This window comes from Triturus cristatus, chromosome 2_1 (genome assembly GCF_964204655.1).
Source record: "Triturus cristatus chromosome 2_1, aTriCri1.1, whole genome shotgun sequence".
NCBI classification, from domain to species: domain Eukaryota; kingdom Metazoa; phylum Chordata; class Amphibia; order Caudata; family Salamandridae; genus Triturus; species Triturus cristatus.
In genome coordinates, this window is record NC_140581.1 from 207965130 (window position 1) to 207985490 (window position 20361).

Below are 20361 nucleotides of genomic sequence, written 5' to 3' on the forward strand. Positions count from 1 at the left end.
GGTCAGCTCCTCCCCTCTTCTCCGTTGTTTGGTGTTGCCGTATGAGATCTCCAGGACGGGGGCTGGTCTGTGAGGAAACAGGAAAAGTAGGTGCTTTTCTGTCCGAGTTGCTGGATCGCGTATGTTGACCTCTGTAAAACGTCATACCTGCCCTGAGGGATTCTGGCCCTTGTAGTGGGAAGGGAAGAGTAGTCGCTCTCTCTGGGCTCTCTCTCTCACAGTTTTGTTTTGGGGAAAGAACACAGGCCCTGGGGTCCTGATTGGCAGGGGCCCAGGGCACATCAAGTCAAAGAGCATCAGTAGTCTGGCAACAAAAAAAAGGGGGGGGGGGTTACTGTAACATAAACCCTCTTTCTCACAGGATATTTTAGTAAAAAGACCTCCGCCTTATCAGGCAAGTGCTAGAGATACAACTCCAAGTGCTCCCATGATTGGAACTCCATTGGTTCCAAAAGTTCTATATGATCCAACAGTCATTCAGCTGTGAAGACCGGAGACTTCGTAATACAGAGCAGGCCAATATCCACGGGAGCGAAGAATGTGTCTTTCCTCTCCCCAGAGACAACTCCCCCCTGCCTATTAAAGTAGCAAGAAGAGAGAGATATCTGAGGAGCGAAGAGACCGGAATGAGCCACCTGGAGGATTTCTGTGTCAGTCAGTGAGGGAACAGGAGGAGACGAAATATAACCCTGCAGCAAAGGAAAACAAACAACAAAGCATAGGTGAGAACTAGGGTCTTCTAACACGTGAGCTTATACTCTATCTAAACATGTACCCTTGTGTACCATTACACACTTACACAGGTTAGGTATGCCAGTAGGTCTCGAGGATGATTTGTACTTGCTGAGAACTTAATCCCAAGGCTTCAATATACAAACTTTAGTAAGTTCCAGTTCGTTAAACAAAAAAAAAATATATAATTAGTCTCTCTCAATGAGATGCTTAAGTTTATGCCTCTAGTTGCCAATGTCTATACCATATGTCCAGAAATGCACTTACTTGAGGCCAACTATGCAAGAGGCGATACGAACCAGGACTTCTCTGTGCTCCTTCTATCCCAACAAGGCGTCACTGGTGCTCCAAACAACCAAGGATAGAGATTTAGCGCTTCCTAGCGCTGTATCCAATTAAAGTGCTATTTGTTCATAGCGCGCCTCCGTACTGTGGCAAATAATATCAAAAAAATAATTGGTCTCCATGTACCGCTCGTTGGGAGCAAGAGAACACGAACGCTACCTAGCGCCCGTCAGGGTCAGAAAAAGGTGTTCTGTAACTAACGCTTGCTCGCGCTAGTGCCGTGAATGCAGGACAGCTGTTCTCGTTAGCGCTACCTTGCGCTACCACATACAGAGGGGGAGTTCCCAAGCAGGAACTGACAGCGCGCCCTTGCGCTGATGCGAGAAAATCAAAATCAAGCCGTCTCCAGCGCTACGTCGCGCTAGTGAAAACAAGAAGAGGTTTGTTGGGGAAAAACAACAGCGCATCCACACTCTCAACAAAGGGAAAGTTCCAGGCAGACTCTGAAGAAAAAAATAGAGCGTCCTCACGCTCAAAACGGAAAGTCCCAAACAGACTCGGTGATCCTTAATATACACCAGAGCAGAGATTCCTCACGGCGTCCTCGTGGCAGGAGAAGGTCTGAGGAGAAGGCGTGGCCCAGATAGCAGGAAGCAAAGCCAAGCACAGTGGAGCAGTTGCTGCCTGCTTATAAGCTGTTAAAGTCAGCTGATAAGTCCCAGTGTATTGTGGGAAGGTACACAAGTCGTCTACCAGCATAGTGCATTATGGGAGATGTAGTCCTACATCTTAACATCAGCACCACAAGAAAAAGACAGGGATGCATTGAACAAAACCAAAGACAAGATCATTCAGAAAATCTATCAGTTAGGCTTAAATGCGGAAGCACTGACAGTACCAGTAACTATTGGTTCTGTTATTCCATTGTATGGTGATAAACGAGGTACACCAAAATCGCAAAATGTGGCAGTCTCACAGAATAGTGCTAGAAAGGAGATAGTCATGTTAAAAGATCAAACTAGTGAAAGTGATTTGAATGTTTCATTATTGGATCTCCCAAATATTGAGACTGTGACTGTTATGTTATGTTATCGTGTCTTATAAAGCGCGACGGCTGCCCCAGCAAAGGGGCGTCCCGGCGCTATTGCAGGAAAGACTGACAGAGCAAAAGAAGCAGGCAAGGACTGAGATGCAGAGAAAAGATAAGTCTTAATGGCCTTTCTGAATGCTAAATAATTATCAAGGCCACGGATCTGCCCAGGGAGTGAGTTCCAGAGAGTGGCGGCTCTGTAACGAAAAGAGCGGCCACCGGCCCTAACTCTACGTGTCCGGGGAACCACCACCAGGTGCTGACCCTGTGAACGGAGAAGCTGTGTAGGGGCGTATGGCAGCAGGAGATGAGCCAGGATAGGAGGAGTGGGCAGTTTCAAAATCTTGAAAGAGACACATAGGGTTTTGAATTCAATGCGTCTGGCCACAGGTAGCCAGTGAAGACGGCGGATGGCGTTTGACACAGAGCAAGATTTGCTCAGACCTAAGAGTGTTCTTGCTGCTGCATTCTGTGCCCTTTGCAACCTCGAGACCTCCGCTTTATTGGACCCTAGATAGAGGGAACAGGCATAATCGAGTCTCGACATAACCGTCGCCTGAATGATGACCTGACGCGTAGATGCGTCAAAAAAAACCAGCAAGGGTCTGAGCCCCCGTAAGAGACTAAAACAGGTCCCTGCCATTTGTTTTTGTTTGGACTCTATAGTTTATGGAAGAGTCCAACCAAACCCCTAAGTTTTTTACTGCCTGTTTTGGGGAAGGGGGTTTACCTAGGCTGGCTGGCCACAGGAGCTCACTCCACCGACCTTGGTCCCTACCTACTAATAGTACCTCTGACTTGTTGGAATTTAGTTGGAGGCAGTTGCTGTTCAGCCACTCGGCCACTGCCGCAAGGTCGCCCTGAAACTTAAGGACGTCCCGCTTGGTATTTTAGAGAGTGCCACCACCACCTGAGTATCGTCAGCATAGGAGACCATGTTCAGACCCCTGCTGCTGGCTACTGCCGCTAAACGTTGAACATAGATATTAAACAACAGGGGACTGAGGGAGGAGCCCTGTGGCACCCCCTGTTTCACTGGATATTTGCCAGAAGCAAAGGGGGGGCAGTTACTGTAAATGACCTCTCATAGAGAAATTAAGCAAGCCACTCCAGAGCCAAGCCCGTAATTCCAACCTCCGCGAGGCGTCTCAGCAGTATATCATGAGACACAGTATCAAACGCGGCGCTTAGATCTAACAAGATCAGCGCCGACGTTTGACCCTCATCCATTGCTGACCAGAGATGTTCTGTAACAGCTAGGAGAGCTGACTGAAACCCCAAAGAGAATTGCACCCATAGGTTCAAGGAGGAGAGTGTCAACTGTCACTCCAGTGGCAGGAAGTTCTACTGGATTTTCTCCTGAAGACTTGGAGGAATGGGCAAAAGGATTAGGAAAACAGAAAACACCACCAAAACCTATAGATGTAAGCAAGTTAAGGGTGGATTTAGAAGAAATATTATCATTGATACAATAAGTCTTGATAGACTAGGTTCATATGGAGATGAAGAGTTGTTGTTTCTGTGCAAAAGTATATCTTGGAGAACAAAGAATTAACATGAGAAAATAGCGGAAGCCGCTTTAGAATTTGGGATAGATATAGAAAAGTCAAAAGTACTGTAAAAACTCTACAGATCAGAATTTACTGAGAAGGACTTAGAAAGCTTGAATGTGTCAGGAAGGAGATTACAAATAAGGAAATTGATACACCTTACGAAGAAATGGGGAGCTGTAGATCGATGGAGAAGTAGATGGACAAAGAAAAGAGATGAGACAGCTATAAAAGAGGTATCTACATTTCTGTTGAAGGAAGTAGAAAAGGTTGAAAGGATGTGTCTGATGAGAGAAGTTCCAGGTGGTGGTTATGTTCATGTTCCATTGAGTAGGCAGGATATTTTGTCCTTTACACATGACTTCCCTAGATTGAGAGAAACAACAATTGAATGGTACAAGCAGGTAGAGAGGTTTGTCAAGGTGTCAAAGGTTTTGTTGAAGGATTTGGATGGTCTGTTTGACATAGTGGTACCAACCGATTTGTAGACAGAATGTAAAATTACAGTTGATTGGCCAACTGAAGAGTATCCTAGAGACTCAAAGACAGGTGCGCCTTCAGAGGAAGTAATGAAGAAATATAATCGAGTAATTACTTTTCTAAAAGGGAAAATTCCCCCTAATGAAACAGTTTGGGTTAAAATAGACAGAACAACTCAAGAACCTAAGGAGTCAGTGCATGCGTACTATGAAAGGCTGCTACAGGTTTTTAAACAGTATAGTGTATTCGAGAACATTGGTGATAAACATATGGGACATTTTGTATATAGGTTTGTCTATGGGCTAAGATCAGAGATTAGCCAGATGATTCAGCAGCACATGCTTTGCTGGCAAAGTAAGCCGTTTGATGATATTCTGAAGTATGCAAAATACTGCAGTGATGACATTGATGCAAAACATAAAAAGGTAAAAGAGAAAATTATGTGGGCACAAGTGAAGATAGCAGAATGCCAAGAAGCAAAGTTTGGTTCTCAAAATGATAATCAGATGAATGGACAGAATCAGAATAGTCAAGTGTCAAATGAAAACAAGGGAAAGGGACGAATGAGTAGAGAAGAAGCGAAAAAGAAATATCCTTGTCATGGGTGTGGAAAGATTGGACATTGGAAGAACGAGTGTAGAAATATTCAACAGAATAATGGGGTAAATCAAATTTTAAATCCGCAGATGCACAATGAGGTCTACTGTATACTCCCTAAGGAATAAATGTGAGGATACCACACGCGGTGACAGGGACACTCCCTGGAAGGAGGAAGTATGTACCCAGGAGGAGCAGGGCACTCACTTGAACCATTTCCAGGGTGTATCTTGTAGAGTGGTTTCTAGTCTTCTTGGTGTAACCTAATTTTCATGTCAAAGGGTCCAGACCTTATATTTTATCAGTGTAAAGCAATATTCAAGTCAATAGGTTTCAGTTATTTATGATGAAAATCTAATGTCGAGTTTTTCATAATAAAAACCTACAGACGTCTGTTTTAGGGGTAGGGTTTATCTGGTGTTCATATTCTCACAATGATTTGCTCCCTAGTTGTTCTACAAGGCTCTTGAGGAAGAGTTCCAAAGTGCTAATTCCACCTGGAATCTCTTACTATTTCAAATTTTGTGCGTAGTATTTAGTTTTGTGCATGCATTAAACTATTTTTCATTTTTAAAAGAATCAAAACACTGACTGGACACGAGTTACTGAGTGTCATTTGTTGCATTACTGAGTCAAAATTGAACTGCTCTGGATCCTTCCCTGAGAGTCAAAGGAGCTTTTGGTCCTCAGTCGAAGGGTCCACATAACTGCTGTAACTTCCCATTGTCGTGGTAACTCCTCAACTCGATTTCTTATACACCCTACTCTCAAATGGGCCTTCTCAGTTTGATGTTTTGAGAGGATGTAGTGCAATTACACTTGTCAGTCCTAATGGGTGCCTAATAGAGTTGGTATCATTTGTTTCATTAAGGGTAAGAAGGAAGATGTACTTAGCAGTGTTGAACCTAAGTAGGAGTAAAAGAAATATGTGCAGGATAGACTGAACAGTATTAGGAAAGTTGCTGTAGATGTTTGGGATGTGCCTCTGGTTAATTTGCAAGGAACTGTTACGAAAAAAGGTTTTTGAAGGTTGAACCCGTGGAGGCTGTGAATGAGTTTCAATGTAATGGGCCTGGATAATGTTGAAACATGAAAGGATTGGCTAAAATACCTATAGCACCAGAAACTGCCTAGCAGCAAACTAGTTCAGAATTTGTCTTCAAGGAGAATTAGGCAGAACAATGTTTTAATGCTGATCATCCCAGCGGGGTGGTTTTGTTTGAAGGAGAGCTTGTCTCACATTTACGGCTGAGCATAGAACAATCGCTTAATTGATCCTTTGTTTTACGTGTTATTGTGGTTTTGTGTCTTGGTCTAGCTTGAAAAGGGGTGTTGTGTGATGTCTTCTGTCTTCCCTATAAAACATTTGTATGTCATTATTCTTCAGAACTATATTGCCATTACGGTTCCTGTGTTCCCGAATGTGGATTGACAGTTGGGAGATGAGGACCTGCTTTAAAGTCTTGACTGTAGACAGGCTTGTGTAGGACTATTCTTATCAATGCTAAACAATTGCATAGAATGGGCTTTGACTCAGCGCTTTGCTCATGATTGGATGGCTTTGTTGTCTATCTTGGTTGGCTAATCCTGATTCAATATCATCATTCCTTCCTATTCTAGTGGTTGTCCCACCCAGGAGCTTTTCGGTCACCCAGTGTTAGGATTGGCTGAGTTATATCCTTCCACTGCATGCTAAAGTGGACTCAGTTTTATTTTGGTTCAAGTACTCCATGGGAGTCAATGTGTTCCCTCGATCTCTGTCATTTGCTCTCCCTCATGCACTCTGTTCACTTCCCCCCACACCCTGATACTCCCTTCCTCGTTCTGTTGCCCATTCTTCTACCCATGTTTTTAAAATTTCTGCATTTTTTTGTTGTTTCATATTTAATGAGGTACAGCAGCTGCATTGTTAAATGGGTACATTAAAAATGGCCTCCTGCATCATGATGTATGCCCATGCATAAAAATTAATGACTCATGCATGTGCCTCAGGGGTCATCTTGGAATGGCAACCCATTCCAAAATTGCCAGCCACCTGTGTGCATGCCATCGAGGGAGGAAAAAAAAATTGTAAAGCCAACGGATCTGCATTTTAGTACTGCATCTATTGGCTGTGCCAGTGCTTGTTTTTTCTTTTTTGTCTAGTCTCCACTTACACTGCTCACCATTCCTGTGCACTTGAATACAGGAGCTTTGTTTGGTACCCTCGACTCCGTGTCTGCCTTTAAACTATTTCCATCTTTGGCAACATTGATGATGCATTTGTTAAACAATTCAAACCTTGTCATGTTGGTCTGCTAGAGTGTGATGTACAAAATGATATGCTACCTTTATTTTTATTAAAATAGAAATTTGCTTTTCTTTGCAGAACTTTTAGAGGAATTTTATCCACTGGTTGAAAGACTCGGGTTCGACGAAAACTTTATCGACATTACCGAAATGGTGGATAAGAGACAAGAAAAAAAGCCCACTGATGACTATTCCAAAATAGTTGTGTCAGGTCACATATATAACAATCAAAGTGAGTCCTTCATTCTGATATACCCACAGACATGGCATGAAACGTTCTTTACAATACTGTGTTTAAAAGTGTTTTAACACTTACTACAAATATTTCAACTGAAAATTAATAGTGTTTCACAAAAAGCATGTCATGTCGTGTGCATTTGGTTTTGGTCGAAAAGTCTAAGGGGCTTGCTCACAGAAGCATTTAGGAGTACGAAAGTTAGTAGCATAGTTCTACGCATTTACTTACTCTTGCTTGCCACTGTAAATCGACACCATCCAAACCCTGTTACTAAACGTAGAACTTTGGCACAGTGCTTTCTATTTGTACTAATTGTGTGTGAATATTCCCTGCGTATCCCCATTTGAAATGTTTTGTGGTCGTTTCACAAAAGCGTACTTCCTTACTTGCTTCAAAATAGCTTTGTGCATAAGCCTCCCTCCCAATAGCTATTAATTACTTAGTTTGTGTAGGACAAATATTATCTTTTATTTTTAAATACCTTTTTGGAAAACTTGGTTAATGAAAACAACTTTACTGTTGAGTAGCGCGTTAATATTTCCCTCATCTCATGAGCGGACAAATGCTTAATCTATTTGGCTGCACCCAGAAGGCACTTAGAGTAGAAATACTGGCTACAACCCCTGCAAGCATTACTTACACACGAGTGCTTGCTGTTGCTTTTCTGTTGATTTTGTATGCTAATATAGCCTAATAGCCTGGTGCCGAGGCCTATAATGGTTGTTAAAAGGCCTGACATATAGGCCTGAGGGCTTATAAAGAAGGAGAGGACTTTTGACACATCCGTTATAGCCCGCGGTAGAAGTTTTTTTTTTTTAACATAATTTTATTGATTTTGTAATATAGGACGCCGCATAAAAATAATTAACAATGGCAGTAGTAACTGCACCTTACAAATGCCAATAATGAAAAGCCAAACAATACATTCACATAAAAGAAAACTGTATAGCTGCACAGAAGTTAAAGATAAACAAATAACCGATCCATACAGAACCTAGGCAACGCAGGATAGGCACAAAATACATAATATCAGCCTATAATATAGGTATCATTCGTAGCATAAGCAAGGGTGAACTGTACATTGTTTCATCAATCTAATCTATAACACACAATATATATATATATATTAAAATAACGAACTCCCCCCCCCCCCCCCCACCTCCCCTGTTCTCTGGTTCGTAAATACTGAATGGTATCCTAGACTCATATGGGACTATCCCTTGTGCACATAAAACGTATGATAAATGATAGTGTACAAGGACATGTAATGACAAACCTGACGTATACTCAAAGGACAGTCGTGCACCCGTACACTATAATTATAAAACTGACCGTGGTCTCAAAAATCCAAGCAAGTCTTTCAGGGAAGTACGGGAGTAATGGGGTGGGTCGCAACTATTGGTGACGCTGGAGGTGTAAAAGAATCTATAGCTCTAAAAGCTTCCAGCGTTTGATTCCATTCTAATGAGATAGGAGTCTTACGCAAGCCCCGAAGTTCCTCCTGTCGGAGTATAGTACTTTAGGCTATTCCCCATCGTATAAATTTAGTGTGCCAATGCAGTGGCGTTGGAGAAGAGGCAGATTTCCACCTCATCGTAATCGCCCGCTTAGCAATTAGTAGTGCCAAGTCAGCAAACTTCAACTGTACCTTCTGCTTCTTAGGGCGCCCATGGAGGCCCAAAAGACAAGCTTCTGGAGATAGTCAGTCATGGATGTTAGTAACTTGTCGAACGGTATGAGTGACGGCATGCCACAAGAGACGAAGTCTAGGACAGGCCCAGAGCATGTGGAGGAGATTTGCATCTGCTTCCTGACATCTAGGGCAAATATATAATATTAAGGCGGTGTGGTGTAAGGTACGCCCTGTGTAAGATCATTGATTGAATATATTTAAAACGAGCATTACGGGAGTCCGCTGTAGAAGGGTTATAAGGCTATTTGAACATTTCACCCACCGAAGATTGGATGCTCTAAATTGAAAAGGAAACAAACAGGCCCCACAACACCCCTCGATTCACTTTCTATTTTAAATAACTTATCTCCTCCTTTTAAACTTATTCTTTCTCAAACAGCAAATATATATTTTTTAAAACAACCTATCATACCAAAGTACTCATTTTAAATCCACATAAACACTAAATCTAAGGATACTTTCCAAACACTCTAAGCTTTCAATTTCATTTTAAAAGTACCAAACTTCAAGCTCCAGAACCGTATTTCAGATATTTTGATCGCTCACTGAACACATCCATCAATCAAACATAACTTGTTCCTAGATTACCTTCTTGTACATACTCGACTAGAAAAATAGTAGGATGTACTTATCTGTCTGAGCAGCAACAAAAGAAGGAAGATGGCTGCAGGTTGTTTGGATATGTGCATGTTCTAAAGGATTCTAGAAAGTTTACTGTTCTATAATACTATAGGTGTTTGTTGCTGTTGTGTGTGGGGGCAATAAATGAGGTATGCATAATATTGACCTCCGTGCCTTGACATAAAATCCCTGTTTCTCTGACTATCTTTAGCTGAAAAGGACATTTGATGTAAATGTGCATGTCATTTGTATATAATGGCATATCGCAAATATTTTGGAATTTAGGAATTTGTACTTGAGCAACTCTGTTGAGAGAACACTCAGGCCTCATTATAGACTAGACAGGACAAAGTCTTGCTTCCTTTCTCTCTCTTGCCTTAGAACACACACCTTAGATTTAGAAACGGCTTCCAAATAATTTGCATTCACTTCATTTCAACCTTCCTACTCTTCCTCTTTGATAAGCAACAGTGAAATTTAAGAATCAATTATCTGCTTTCTACTTGAAATTAGAACATAAAACTTTATAGATGGCCTTGTACCTATGCCAATAAGAATAACCCTTGGCAAAGTCAATGGTTTGGCTTTTTGTTAATGAAAGTGCCTTATAAACGATTGCCACATTTGAGTTTGCTTGAGTTTGTTTTTGCGTTGGGTTGTAATAATGGCGAGTTGGTCAGAGAATGTGGGAGGTGCTTGTGACCACAGGGTATGACAACAGCATGAGTTACAGCTTTGGCAACAGGACTGTATTGCAGCAGGGCTTTCAGTATATGATAGAATCCTCACAAGTGAAAGGAAGAGGAGTGAGATGGTGACAGCAAGTATGTTGACAGGGACGAGCACCACAGTCCTGCTTATACCCTTTCCTGTATGTCTGTGCTGGTGTTTGGAATATTAAGAGTGAATGATGCAACAGAATGTTGGTGTGTGGTCTGGAGGGGAGGTCAGGGACAGTTGCAGGAAGGGTGGACCCCTGACAGAACCTACTGTGGGCTGTTGTTGTAACCTATGGGCCTAGCATGTAATAATAAACTCGCCTCACACTTGAAGGGCTCCAGACTGTAGTACGAAGACTCTGCCCTTGAACAGTAACACCTTCTCATTGGATTAAGCTCCTGTCTGTGTGTAGCTGATGCTTGAGCTGTACATGACCTGTGAGCAATCGAAGCTTGTACTACAGCTGCTGTCATGTCCTGCGGGAGGAGGGGGAGGGTGACCTTGAACTGTGGGCTGCCTTCTGTGAGAGAAGCAAGGAGTAGTTTCTTTTCGGTAACTCCAGTTCTGTAGTAGGGGTATCTCTGTTATAGTCATAATCTAGTGAATAGTCCCGCCCATGTGCGTGGACCCCGGAGCAATAAAAATAATCTCCTAAATTGTCAAGCCATGCAGACCTGCATCTACACTTAAGAGAGGATTTCAAAGACAGATAATGCAGCCTATATCCACAGGCTACACTGTCCAGTACTTCAACTAGAAAAATTCCACCAACAACCACCAACAGCACTGCCTGCCCAGCTTTTTCCACAGAGAAAAACCTGCCTCTTCCAGCAAAAGCCTCTGGAATGATAGAGAGGAAGGAATGGAAAGACAAGCCCCATAGGCTGCCATTATGTGGCTCAGAACAGGATACTGTGCCTTTAAGAAAACTTTCCAGAACTTTTCCAGTATCCCAGAATGCACAGCAGGTCCCTTTTAGTTTCAGTTCTTTTTGAAGGCGTAGCACGCCAGACCTGTAGCATTCCATATATTAACATTCATCTCTCCACCGGGGAGGAGGGCGGGCGCTTATGACTATAACAGAGATACCCCTACTACAGAACTGGAGTTACAGAAAAGAAACTACTCCTTCTGTAGTAGGGGATCTCTGTGTATAGTCATAATCTAGTGAATAGAATGGCAAGCCCATCCCCACACAAAGACGGCGGTGGAGCATCTGCCTTGGCATCCGTGTCCAGACAGTAATGCGCAGCAAAGGTATGGACCGACTTCCAAGTGGCCGCCTTGCAGATTTCTGCAATCGGAACATTACGCAGCAAAGCAGTCGTGGCAGCTTTGCCCCTGGTGGAATGAGCCTTAGGTTTATCCCCTAAGGTCTTATTAGCCTTTTGGTAACACAACTGCATACAGGACACAATCCACCGAGAGATGGACTGTTTGGAGGTAGCAAGACCGGTCCTCACTGATCCATAATTGCTAAACAATTGGTCTGACCTACGAATATCTTTGGTCTTATCAAGATAAAACTTCAACACCCTCCTAACGTCCACGGAATTCAGAGACCTTTCCGCTGGAGAAGAAGGATTCTGAAAAAACGTAGGTAAAGTTATGGTCTGGTTGACATGAAAATCAGATATAACCTTAGGAAGAAATTTAGGGTGAGTACGCATAACAACCTTAGCAGCATGAAATACAGTACAAGGTTCTCGGCAACACAACGCCTGAAGTTCACTCACCCTGCGGGCTGATGTAATGGCCACTAGGAACGCCGCCTTCCAGGACAGGTGCTGCAACGAAGCCTTGTGAATAGGTAAAAGGCTCCTTCATCAATCTGGACAGCACCACATTCAATTCCCATGAAGGCGAGGGAAGTCTGACAGGAGGGAACACCTTCTTCATACCTTCCAAAAAATCCTTGACCACAGGGATCTGAAAGAAGGAAGTCTTTGAAGGGCATTTCCTGTAAGCAGTCAAAGCAGCGAGATGAACCTTAATGGAGTGGAAATTAAGGCCAGACTGCGCCAAATGTAAAAGATATGGAAGGATGACATCTTCCTTACAGGTCGTCGGGTCAAAGTTCTTGGATTTGCACCAGATGCAGAATCTCTTCCACTTGTAAGCATAGGAAGTCCTAGTGGAAGGACGTTTAGCCTCCTTCAGTAAGTCCATACAATCTTCTGGTAGATTCAAATGGCCATATTGCACTATCTCAGGAGCCATGCCGCCAAACTCAAAGACGAGAGGTTGGGATGCACCATCCGCCCCCCGAACTTCGTGAGAAGGTCCGGCCTGCACGGCAGCCGCATGCGAGGAAGGAGAGACCGGTGAAGCACGTCCGTGAACCACCACTGCCTGGGCCATTCCGGGGAAATCCGGATCATCCGCGCACCGGATTTGGACAGTTTGATGAGCACCGCCGGAATCAGGGGAATGGGTGGAAAAGCGTACAGAAAGCTGTTCGACCAGTCGATCCATAGCGCGTTCCCCAGCGTCCCCTTCTGCTAGTACCTGGATGCGAAGTCTCGGCATTTGCTGTTTTCGGCGGTGGCGAACAGATCTACGTCTGGAGTACCCCACCTTGCGAAGACTTCTCCTAGTACCTCGTTGTTTATGACCCATTCGTGGTTCTCCTGAAGCAGCCTGCTCAGTGCGTCCGCATGAACATTCTGCACCCCCGGCAGATGCGTGGCCGTGATAATCAGTCCTCGGGCCAGAAGCCAGCGCCAGATCGCCTGCGCCTCCTGCGACAGAGTGTGCGATCTCTACCCCCCCTGCTTGTTGAGGTAATACATCGTGGTTGTATTGTCCGTCTGTATCAGCAACGAGTTGGTCTGGAAGGACGGATGGAAGGCCTTCAATGCCAAGTAAACGGCTCTGAGTTCCAGGAAATTGATGTGGTACGTAGACTCCAACAGGGACCATTTTCCTTGTATCTGTAAGTCTCCGGAGTGTGCTCCCCAGCCTTGCAGAGACGCATCCGTCATGATACTCATCTCGGGAATGTCCTTGTGGAAGGGAACCCCCCTGAGGAGATTCTCCGCCGAACACCACCATCTCAGAGACTGAAGAACATGTAGAGACAGTCGTATCTTGTCGTCCCAAGAACCTGTCCTCTGATCCCACTGATCCTCCAAGCACTCCTGCAGTGGTCTCATGTGCAGCCGTGCGTGAGGAGTGAGGAAGATACAGGAGGCCATCGACCCCAGCAGCGAAGACACCTTCCTCACTGTCGCCGATGGAGCGGCCATGAGGTCCTGAGCCTTCCGAAGGAGCGATAACCGTCTCTCCTCCGAAGGAGACACGCTTGCTTGACCGTGTATCGATGGAGGCCCCCAAGTACTGTATGCACTGGACCGACAGATTTGGCCATGTTGACGTGTAACCCCAGCTTGTTCAAGAGAGCGCACGTCCTCCGGAAGTGCGCCTGCGCTTCCGAGAAAGATGAGGCCTTGATCAACCAGTCGTCCAGGTACGGGTAGACAAACACCTTGTTGCTCCGCAGGTGCGCCGCTACCACTGCCATGCACTTTGAGAAGGTCCTGGGCACAGACTTTAGCCCGAATGGCAGTACTGTGTATTGATAATGATTGGCGCCAACTTGGAACCGCAGGAACTTCCTGTGTTTCCGTGCAATGGGCACATGGAAGTACGCGTCCTGTAGGTCTATGGCACAGAGCCAGTCTCCCCGTTGCAGCTGAGGGTAAATCTGATGCAACGATAGCATGCGAAACTTCTCTCTGCGAATCTATTTGTTTGCTTGCCGCAAATCCAGAATGGGCCTGAACTCGTTCTTGTCCTTCTTGCGAACCAGGAAGAACCGAGAGTACAGACCTCTTCCCCTTTGAGACAGAGGTACGTCTTCCACTGCCTTTTTCCGTAACAGGATGTCTGCCTCCGCCTGGAGCTCTCGCAGTTGATACCGCGAGCTTACCGGCGGAATCGCTGGAGGCGGCCTGATGAACCGAAGACTGTATCCATTGCAAACAATATTCAGCACCCACTTGTCCTGAGTAATTTTTCTCCACTCTGCCGGAAAAAATTGAATGCTTCCCCCCACTGGAGTGGGTAACGGTTGCAGGGTAAGTAGACGCTCAGGGCCGAGACCCGGCCGGGCCCTTGGTAGCAGTAGCGGACTGCTGGCCCCCTCTACCCTTCTGGTGTTTCTGGAAGGGTTTACGGAACTGCTGCTGCTGCTGGTGTTGCTGCTGTCCCGAGGCCTGCCCACACCCTCTGCCCGCAGACCCGAACCGTCTCTGGAACGGGCGCTTCTTCTTTTCGGGCTTCTCCAACCCGACAGCCGTCAGGGTCTCTGCCTCCGTCTTCATGCGGGTCATTTCGTCGTCCGCATGCTGTCCGAACAGGGTTTCCCCCGAGAAAGGCAGATTGGCCACTCTATGTTGAGCCTCCGGCTTGAGCGAGGTAATGCGAAGCCACGCGTGACGTCGTTGGTGGACGCCATGACAATACCCATGCGCCGCCAGCAGAGACACATCCGCTGCCGCACTGATAACCTGGTTGGAGACCAGCATCCCCTCGCGCAAAGTCTCCAAGAAGTCCTCCTTCTTGTCGCTTGGCAGCAGCTCCGCGTACTGCTGGATAGACTCCCACAGGGCACGGTCGTAACGCCCCAACAGAGCCCCGGCACTTGCCCGCCGAATCTAGCCATCGGCTCTCCTTGTCGGGCGGAACTGTCGATGAAGGGATGGTAGCATGCTGCTTCCTCGCCGCCGTCACAATGACTGAATCCGGCTTAGGGTCCATCCTCAAAAAGTCCGGGGCCCGATACTTCTTCATGAGCCGGGAGGGGGCGGATTTCGTCACCGCCGGAGTGAGGAACAACTCCATAGCGGGCTCCACCAGTCCCGGCACTAGAGGCAGCAGGGGGCGAGACAGGGGCTTCTTGTGCAGCGTCTCGAATATCACGGACGTCGTAGGTGTCGGTACCGTCACCGTGATTCCCAACTTGGCTGCACCCCTCAGTAGTACCTCCTGGAAGGAGACTAGATCGTCAACCGGCGACACCCTCGTCCAGGGCGAGTCCGACAGCATCGGTGAGAAGTCCCTGGCAGATGATCGAGTGCGTAATCTGGATCTGCGCCTCCTGTGGCGTCGCCTCGATGTTGACGACGAACGCCCACAACTCCGCGATCTTCCTCTCCGTCCGGAGCGGGAGCGCGATCTCCTTGGCTTCGGTCTGTCCGCCGGCCTCGCCAGGCCCGGCGACGGTGGCTTACCCTGGCGCCGCGGCCTAGGCGTTCCCTGCGGCGGCGTCGGATACCTGGGCAACGAGACCGATCGTGTCGGAACCGCTGGTGGGCCCGAAGGCCTGCGAGGCGGAATAGTAGGAGGAGGAGGAGGAAGAGGTGGCGGTGGCGGAGGAGGAGGCGGCGTATACACCACTGAGTACCCCGAGCCCGGGGACTCCGTCGAGGGACTCCTGGTGTCCGGGCGCCCCCTGCGCCTCCACGACGTCGATGAATCCCTCTTCGACATCGATCGCCTCCTTGACGTCGATCGCCTCCTTGACGTCGATCGCCTCCGTGACGTCGATCGCCTCCTCTACGGCGAACGCTGCCTCGACGGCGAACGCCTCGACGGCGAGTGCCTTGACGGCGACTGTCTCCTCTTCGCCGACAGCGACAGGCGACCTCCCCTCGATGGCGAGCGCCGACGCTGGGCCTGATCTCGACGTCGATGACTTGACGGCGAAGTTGACGGCGTCGACGCAGACGATGCCGAAGTCGTCGATGGCGGCCTGGTCAGCTCCCTCGACGTAGAACGTCGACGTCACTTCTCCCCAGAGCCCTGGGGAGAAGGTGAACAGACCGTAGTCATCCCTCTCGACGCCTCAGTCGACGTCATCGACGGCGGTGGAGAGTTGGGGCGTTTGCCGGTCAACGAGTGGCAGATCTCACACTCTTCCGGCACATGGGACTGGGGAAGGCAGACGATACACACCCTGTGTGGGTCAGACTTGGCCTTCTTCCTATCGCACTCTGGGCACTTGCCAAACAAGCCAGGCATGTTGACAACACCAGAAGGAAGTTCCCCAACACTAAAACACTTGAAAAATGACAAAAATCACCAATAAACCCTTGAAAAGGGAGAGCTCAATGCTCCAGGGTCCTGCTAGCAGGAGCTGGAAAAAAGAACTGAAAGTAAAAGGGACCTGCTGTGCATTCTGGGATACTGGAAAAGTTCTGGAAAGTTTTCTTAAAGGCACAGTATCCTGTTCTGAGCCACATAATGGCAGCCTATGGGGCTTGTCTGTCCATTCCTTCCTCTCTATCATTCCAGAGGCTTTTGCTGGAAGAGGCAGGTTTTTCTCTGTGGAAAAAGCTGGGCAGGCAGTGCTGTTGGTGGTTGTTGGTGGAATTTTTCTAGTTGAAGTACTGGACAGTGTAGCCTGTGGATATAGGCTGCATTGTCTGTCTTTGAAATTCTCTCTTAAGTGTAGATGCAGGGCTGCATGGCTTGACAACTTAAGAGATTATTTTTATTGCTCCGGGTTCCACGCACATGGGCGGGACTATTCACTAGATTATGACTATACACAGAGATCCCCTACTACAGAACCATGCTTTGTTGTCATGCTGCATATGCTTACACTGCTGCTGCCCATTTCAACCTGTTTTGTGAGAGCGCAGTTTTCACTATAACACCTGAAGCTTTGCACCTTTTCTACAGTGCCATACTATTAATTAAATATACTATGCCTATAAGCATAATATAATAACAATGCTTCTGCTCAAGCTGTATATGTTTTGTAAGGGGGAGAAGCTTACACTGCAGCTGCTGAGCTGTACCTTTTCTGTGAGGAGGGAAGTTTGCCCTACTACTATTATAGTGTAATTGTTTTATTCAGAAGGGCAGGTTGCGCTACTAGTGTCAGATTTTACCAGTTCTATTTTAAATAACTTATCTCCTCCTTTTAAACTTATTCTTTCTCAAACAGCAAATATATATTTTTTAAAACAACCTATCATACCAAAGTACTCATTTTAAATCCACATAAACACTAAATCTAAGGATACTTTCCAAACACTCTAAGCTTTCAATTTCATTTTAAAAGTACCAAACTTCAAGCTCCAGAACCGTATTTCAGATATTTTGATCGCTCACTGAACACATCCATCAATCAAACATAACTTGTTCCTAGATTACCTTCTTGTACATACTCGACTAGAAAAATAGTAGGATGTACTTATCTGTCTGAGCAGCAACAAAAGAAGGAAGATGGCTGCAGGTTGTTTGGATATGTGCATGTTCTAAAGGATTCTAGAAAGTTTACTGTTCTATAATACTATAGGTGTTTGTTGCTGTTGTGTGTGGGGGCAATAAATGAGGTATGCATAATATTGACCTCCGTGCCTTGACATAAAATCCCTGTTTCTCTGACTATCTTTAGCTGAAAAGGACATTTGATGTAAATGTGCATGTCATTTGTATATAATGGCATATCGCAAATATTTTGGAATTTAGGAATTTGTACTTGAGCAACTCTGTTGAGAGAACACTCAGGCCTCATTATAGACTAGACAGGACAAAGTCTTGCTTCCTTTCTCTCTCTTGCCTTAGAACACACACCTTAGATTTAGAAACGGCTTCCAAATAATTTGCATTCACTTCATTTCAACCTTCCTACTCTTCCTCTTTGATAAGCAACAGTGAAATTTAAGAATCAATTATCTGCTTTCTACTTGAAATTAGAACATAAAACTTTATAGATGGCCTTGTACCTATGCCAATAAGAATAACCCTTGGCAAGGATAGGATAGGATAGGATAGGATCGTCACTTATAGAGCGCGAACAAATGCCGAGGCGTCTTGGCGCTGGTCCATAGAGAGAGATCGCTCTATCTAACACCGAGTCGTATCAAACAGCCGTGTTTTTATCAGTTTTCTGAAAACTTGGTGACTTTCCGTACGTTTAACAAAGCCAGGGAGCAACGTCAATGGTTTGGCTTTTTGTTAATGAAAGTGCCTTATAAACGATTGCCACATTTGTGTTAGCTTGAGTTTGTTTTTGCGTTGGATTGTAATAATGGCGAGTTGGTCAGAGAATGTGGGAGGTGCTTGTGACCACAGGGTATGACAACAGCATGAGTTACAGCTTTGGCAACAGGACTGTATTGCAGCAGGGCTTTCAGTATATGATAGAATCCTCACAAGTGAAAGGAAGAGGAGTGAGATGGTGACAGCAAGTATGTTGACAGGGACGAGCACCACAGTCCTGCTTATACCCTTTCCTGTATGTCTGTGCTGGTGTTTGGAATATTAAGAGTGAATGATGCAACAGAATGTTGGTGTGTGGTCTGGAGGGGAGGTCAGGGACAGTTGCAGGAAGGGTGGACCCCTGACAGAACCTACTGTGGGCTGTTGTTGTAACCTATGGGCCTAGCATGTAATAATAAACTCGCCTCGCACTTGAAGGGCTCCAGACTGTAGTACGAAGACTCTGCCCTTGAACAGTAACACCTTCTCATTGGATTAAGCTCCTGTCTGTGTGTAGCTGATGCTTGAGCTGTACATGACCTGTGAGCAATCGAAGCTTGTACTACAGCTGCTGTCATCTCCTGCGGGAGGAGGGGGAGGGTGACCTTGAACTGTGGGCTGCCTTCTGTGAGAGAAGCAAGGAGTAGTTTCTTTTCGGTAACTCCAGTTCTGTAGTAGGGATATCTCTGTTATAGTCATAATCTAGTGAATAGTCCCGCCCATGTGCGTGGACCCCGGAGCAATAAAAATAATCTCCTAAATTGTCAAGCCATGCAGACCTGCATCTACACTTAAGAGAGGATTTCAAAGACAGATAATGCAGCCTATATCCACAGGCTACACTGTCCAGTACTTCAACTAGAAAAATTCCACCAACAACCACCAACAGCACTGCCTGCCCAGCTTTATCCACAGAGAAAAACCTGCCTCTTCCAGCAAAAGCCTCTGGAATGATAGAGAGGAAGGAATGGAAAGACAAGCCCCATAGGCTGCCATTATGTGGCTCAGAACAGGATACTGTGCCTTTAAGAAAACTTTCCAGAACTTTTCCAGTATCCCAGAATGCACAGCAGGTCCCTTTAGGTTTCAGTTCTTTTTGAAGGCGTAGCACGCCAGACCTGTAGCATTCCATATATTAACATTCATCTCTCCACCGGGGAGGAGGGCGGGCGCTTATGACTATAACCGAGATACCCCTACTACAGAACTGGAGTTACAGAAAAGAAACTACTCCTTCTGTAGTAGGGGATCTCTGTGTATAGTCATAATCTAGTGAATAGAATGGCAAGCCCATCCCCACACAAAGACGGCGGTGGAGCATCTGCCTTGGCATCCGTGTCCAGACAGTAATGCGCAGCAAAGGTATGGACCGACTTCCAAGTGGCCGCCTTGCAGATTTCTGCAATCGGAACATTACGCAGCAAAGCAGTCGTGGCAGCTTTGCCCCTGGTGGAATGAGCCTTAGGTTTATCCCCTAAGGTCTTATTAGCCTTTTGGTAACACAACTGTATACAGGACACAATCCACCGAGAGATGGACTGTTTGGAGGTAGCAAGACCGGTCCTGACTGATCCATAATTGCTAAACAATTGGTCTGACCTACGAATATCTTTGGTCTTATCAAGATAAAACTTCAACACCCTCCTAACGTCCACGGAATTCAGAGACCTTTCCGCTGGAGAAGAAGGATTCTGAAAAAACGTAGGTAAAGTTATGGTCTGGTTGACATGAAAATCAGATATAACCTTAGGAAGAAATTTAGGGTGAGTACGCATAACAACCTTAGCAGCCTGAAATACAGTACAAGGTTCTCGGCAACACAACGCCTGAAGTTCAGTCACCCTGCGGGCCGATGTAATGGCCACTAGGAACGCCGCCTTCCAGGACAGGTGCTGCAACGAAGTTGTGAATAGGTAAAAGGCTCCTTCATCAATCTGGACAGCACCACATTCAATTCCCATGAAGGCAAGGGAAGTCTGACAGGAGGGAACACCTTCTTCAAACCTTCCAAAAAATCCTTGACCACAGGGATCTGAAAGAAGGAAGTCTTTGAAGGGCATTTCCTGTAAGC

At 46.0% G+C, this 20361-nt stretch overlaps 1 protein-coding gene across 2 annotated transcripts in view; it reads left to right on the forward strand.

The window, feature by feature from the left end:
• The window catches only part of POLI (DNA polymerase iota), a 329170-nt gene that overhangs the window by 70046 nt on the left and 238763 nt on the right, over window positions 1–20361 (forward strand). For both annotated transcript variants that reach the window (XM_085629940.1, XM_085629934.1), the window contains exon 4: window positions 7103–7255. In XM_085629940.1, coding sequence (XP_085486066.1) covers window positions 7103–7255 — 153 coding nt within the window. The remainder of the gene's footprint in view (window positions 1–7102; window positions 7256–20361) is intronic.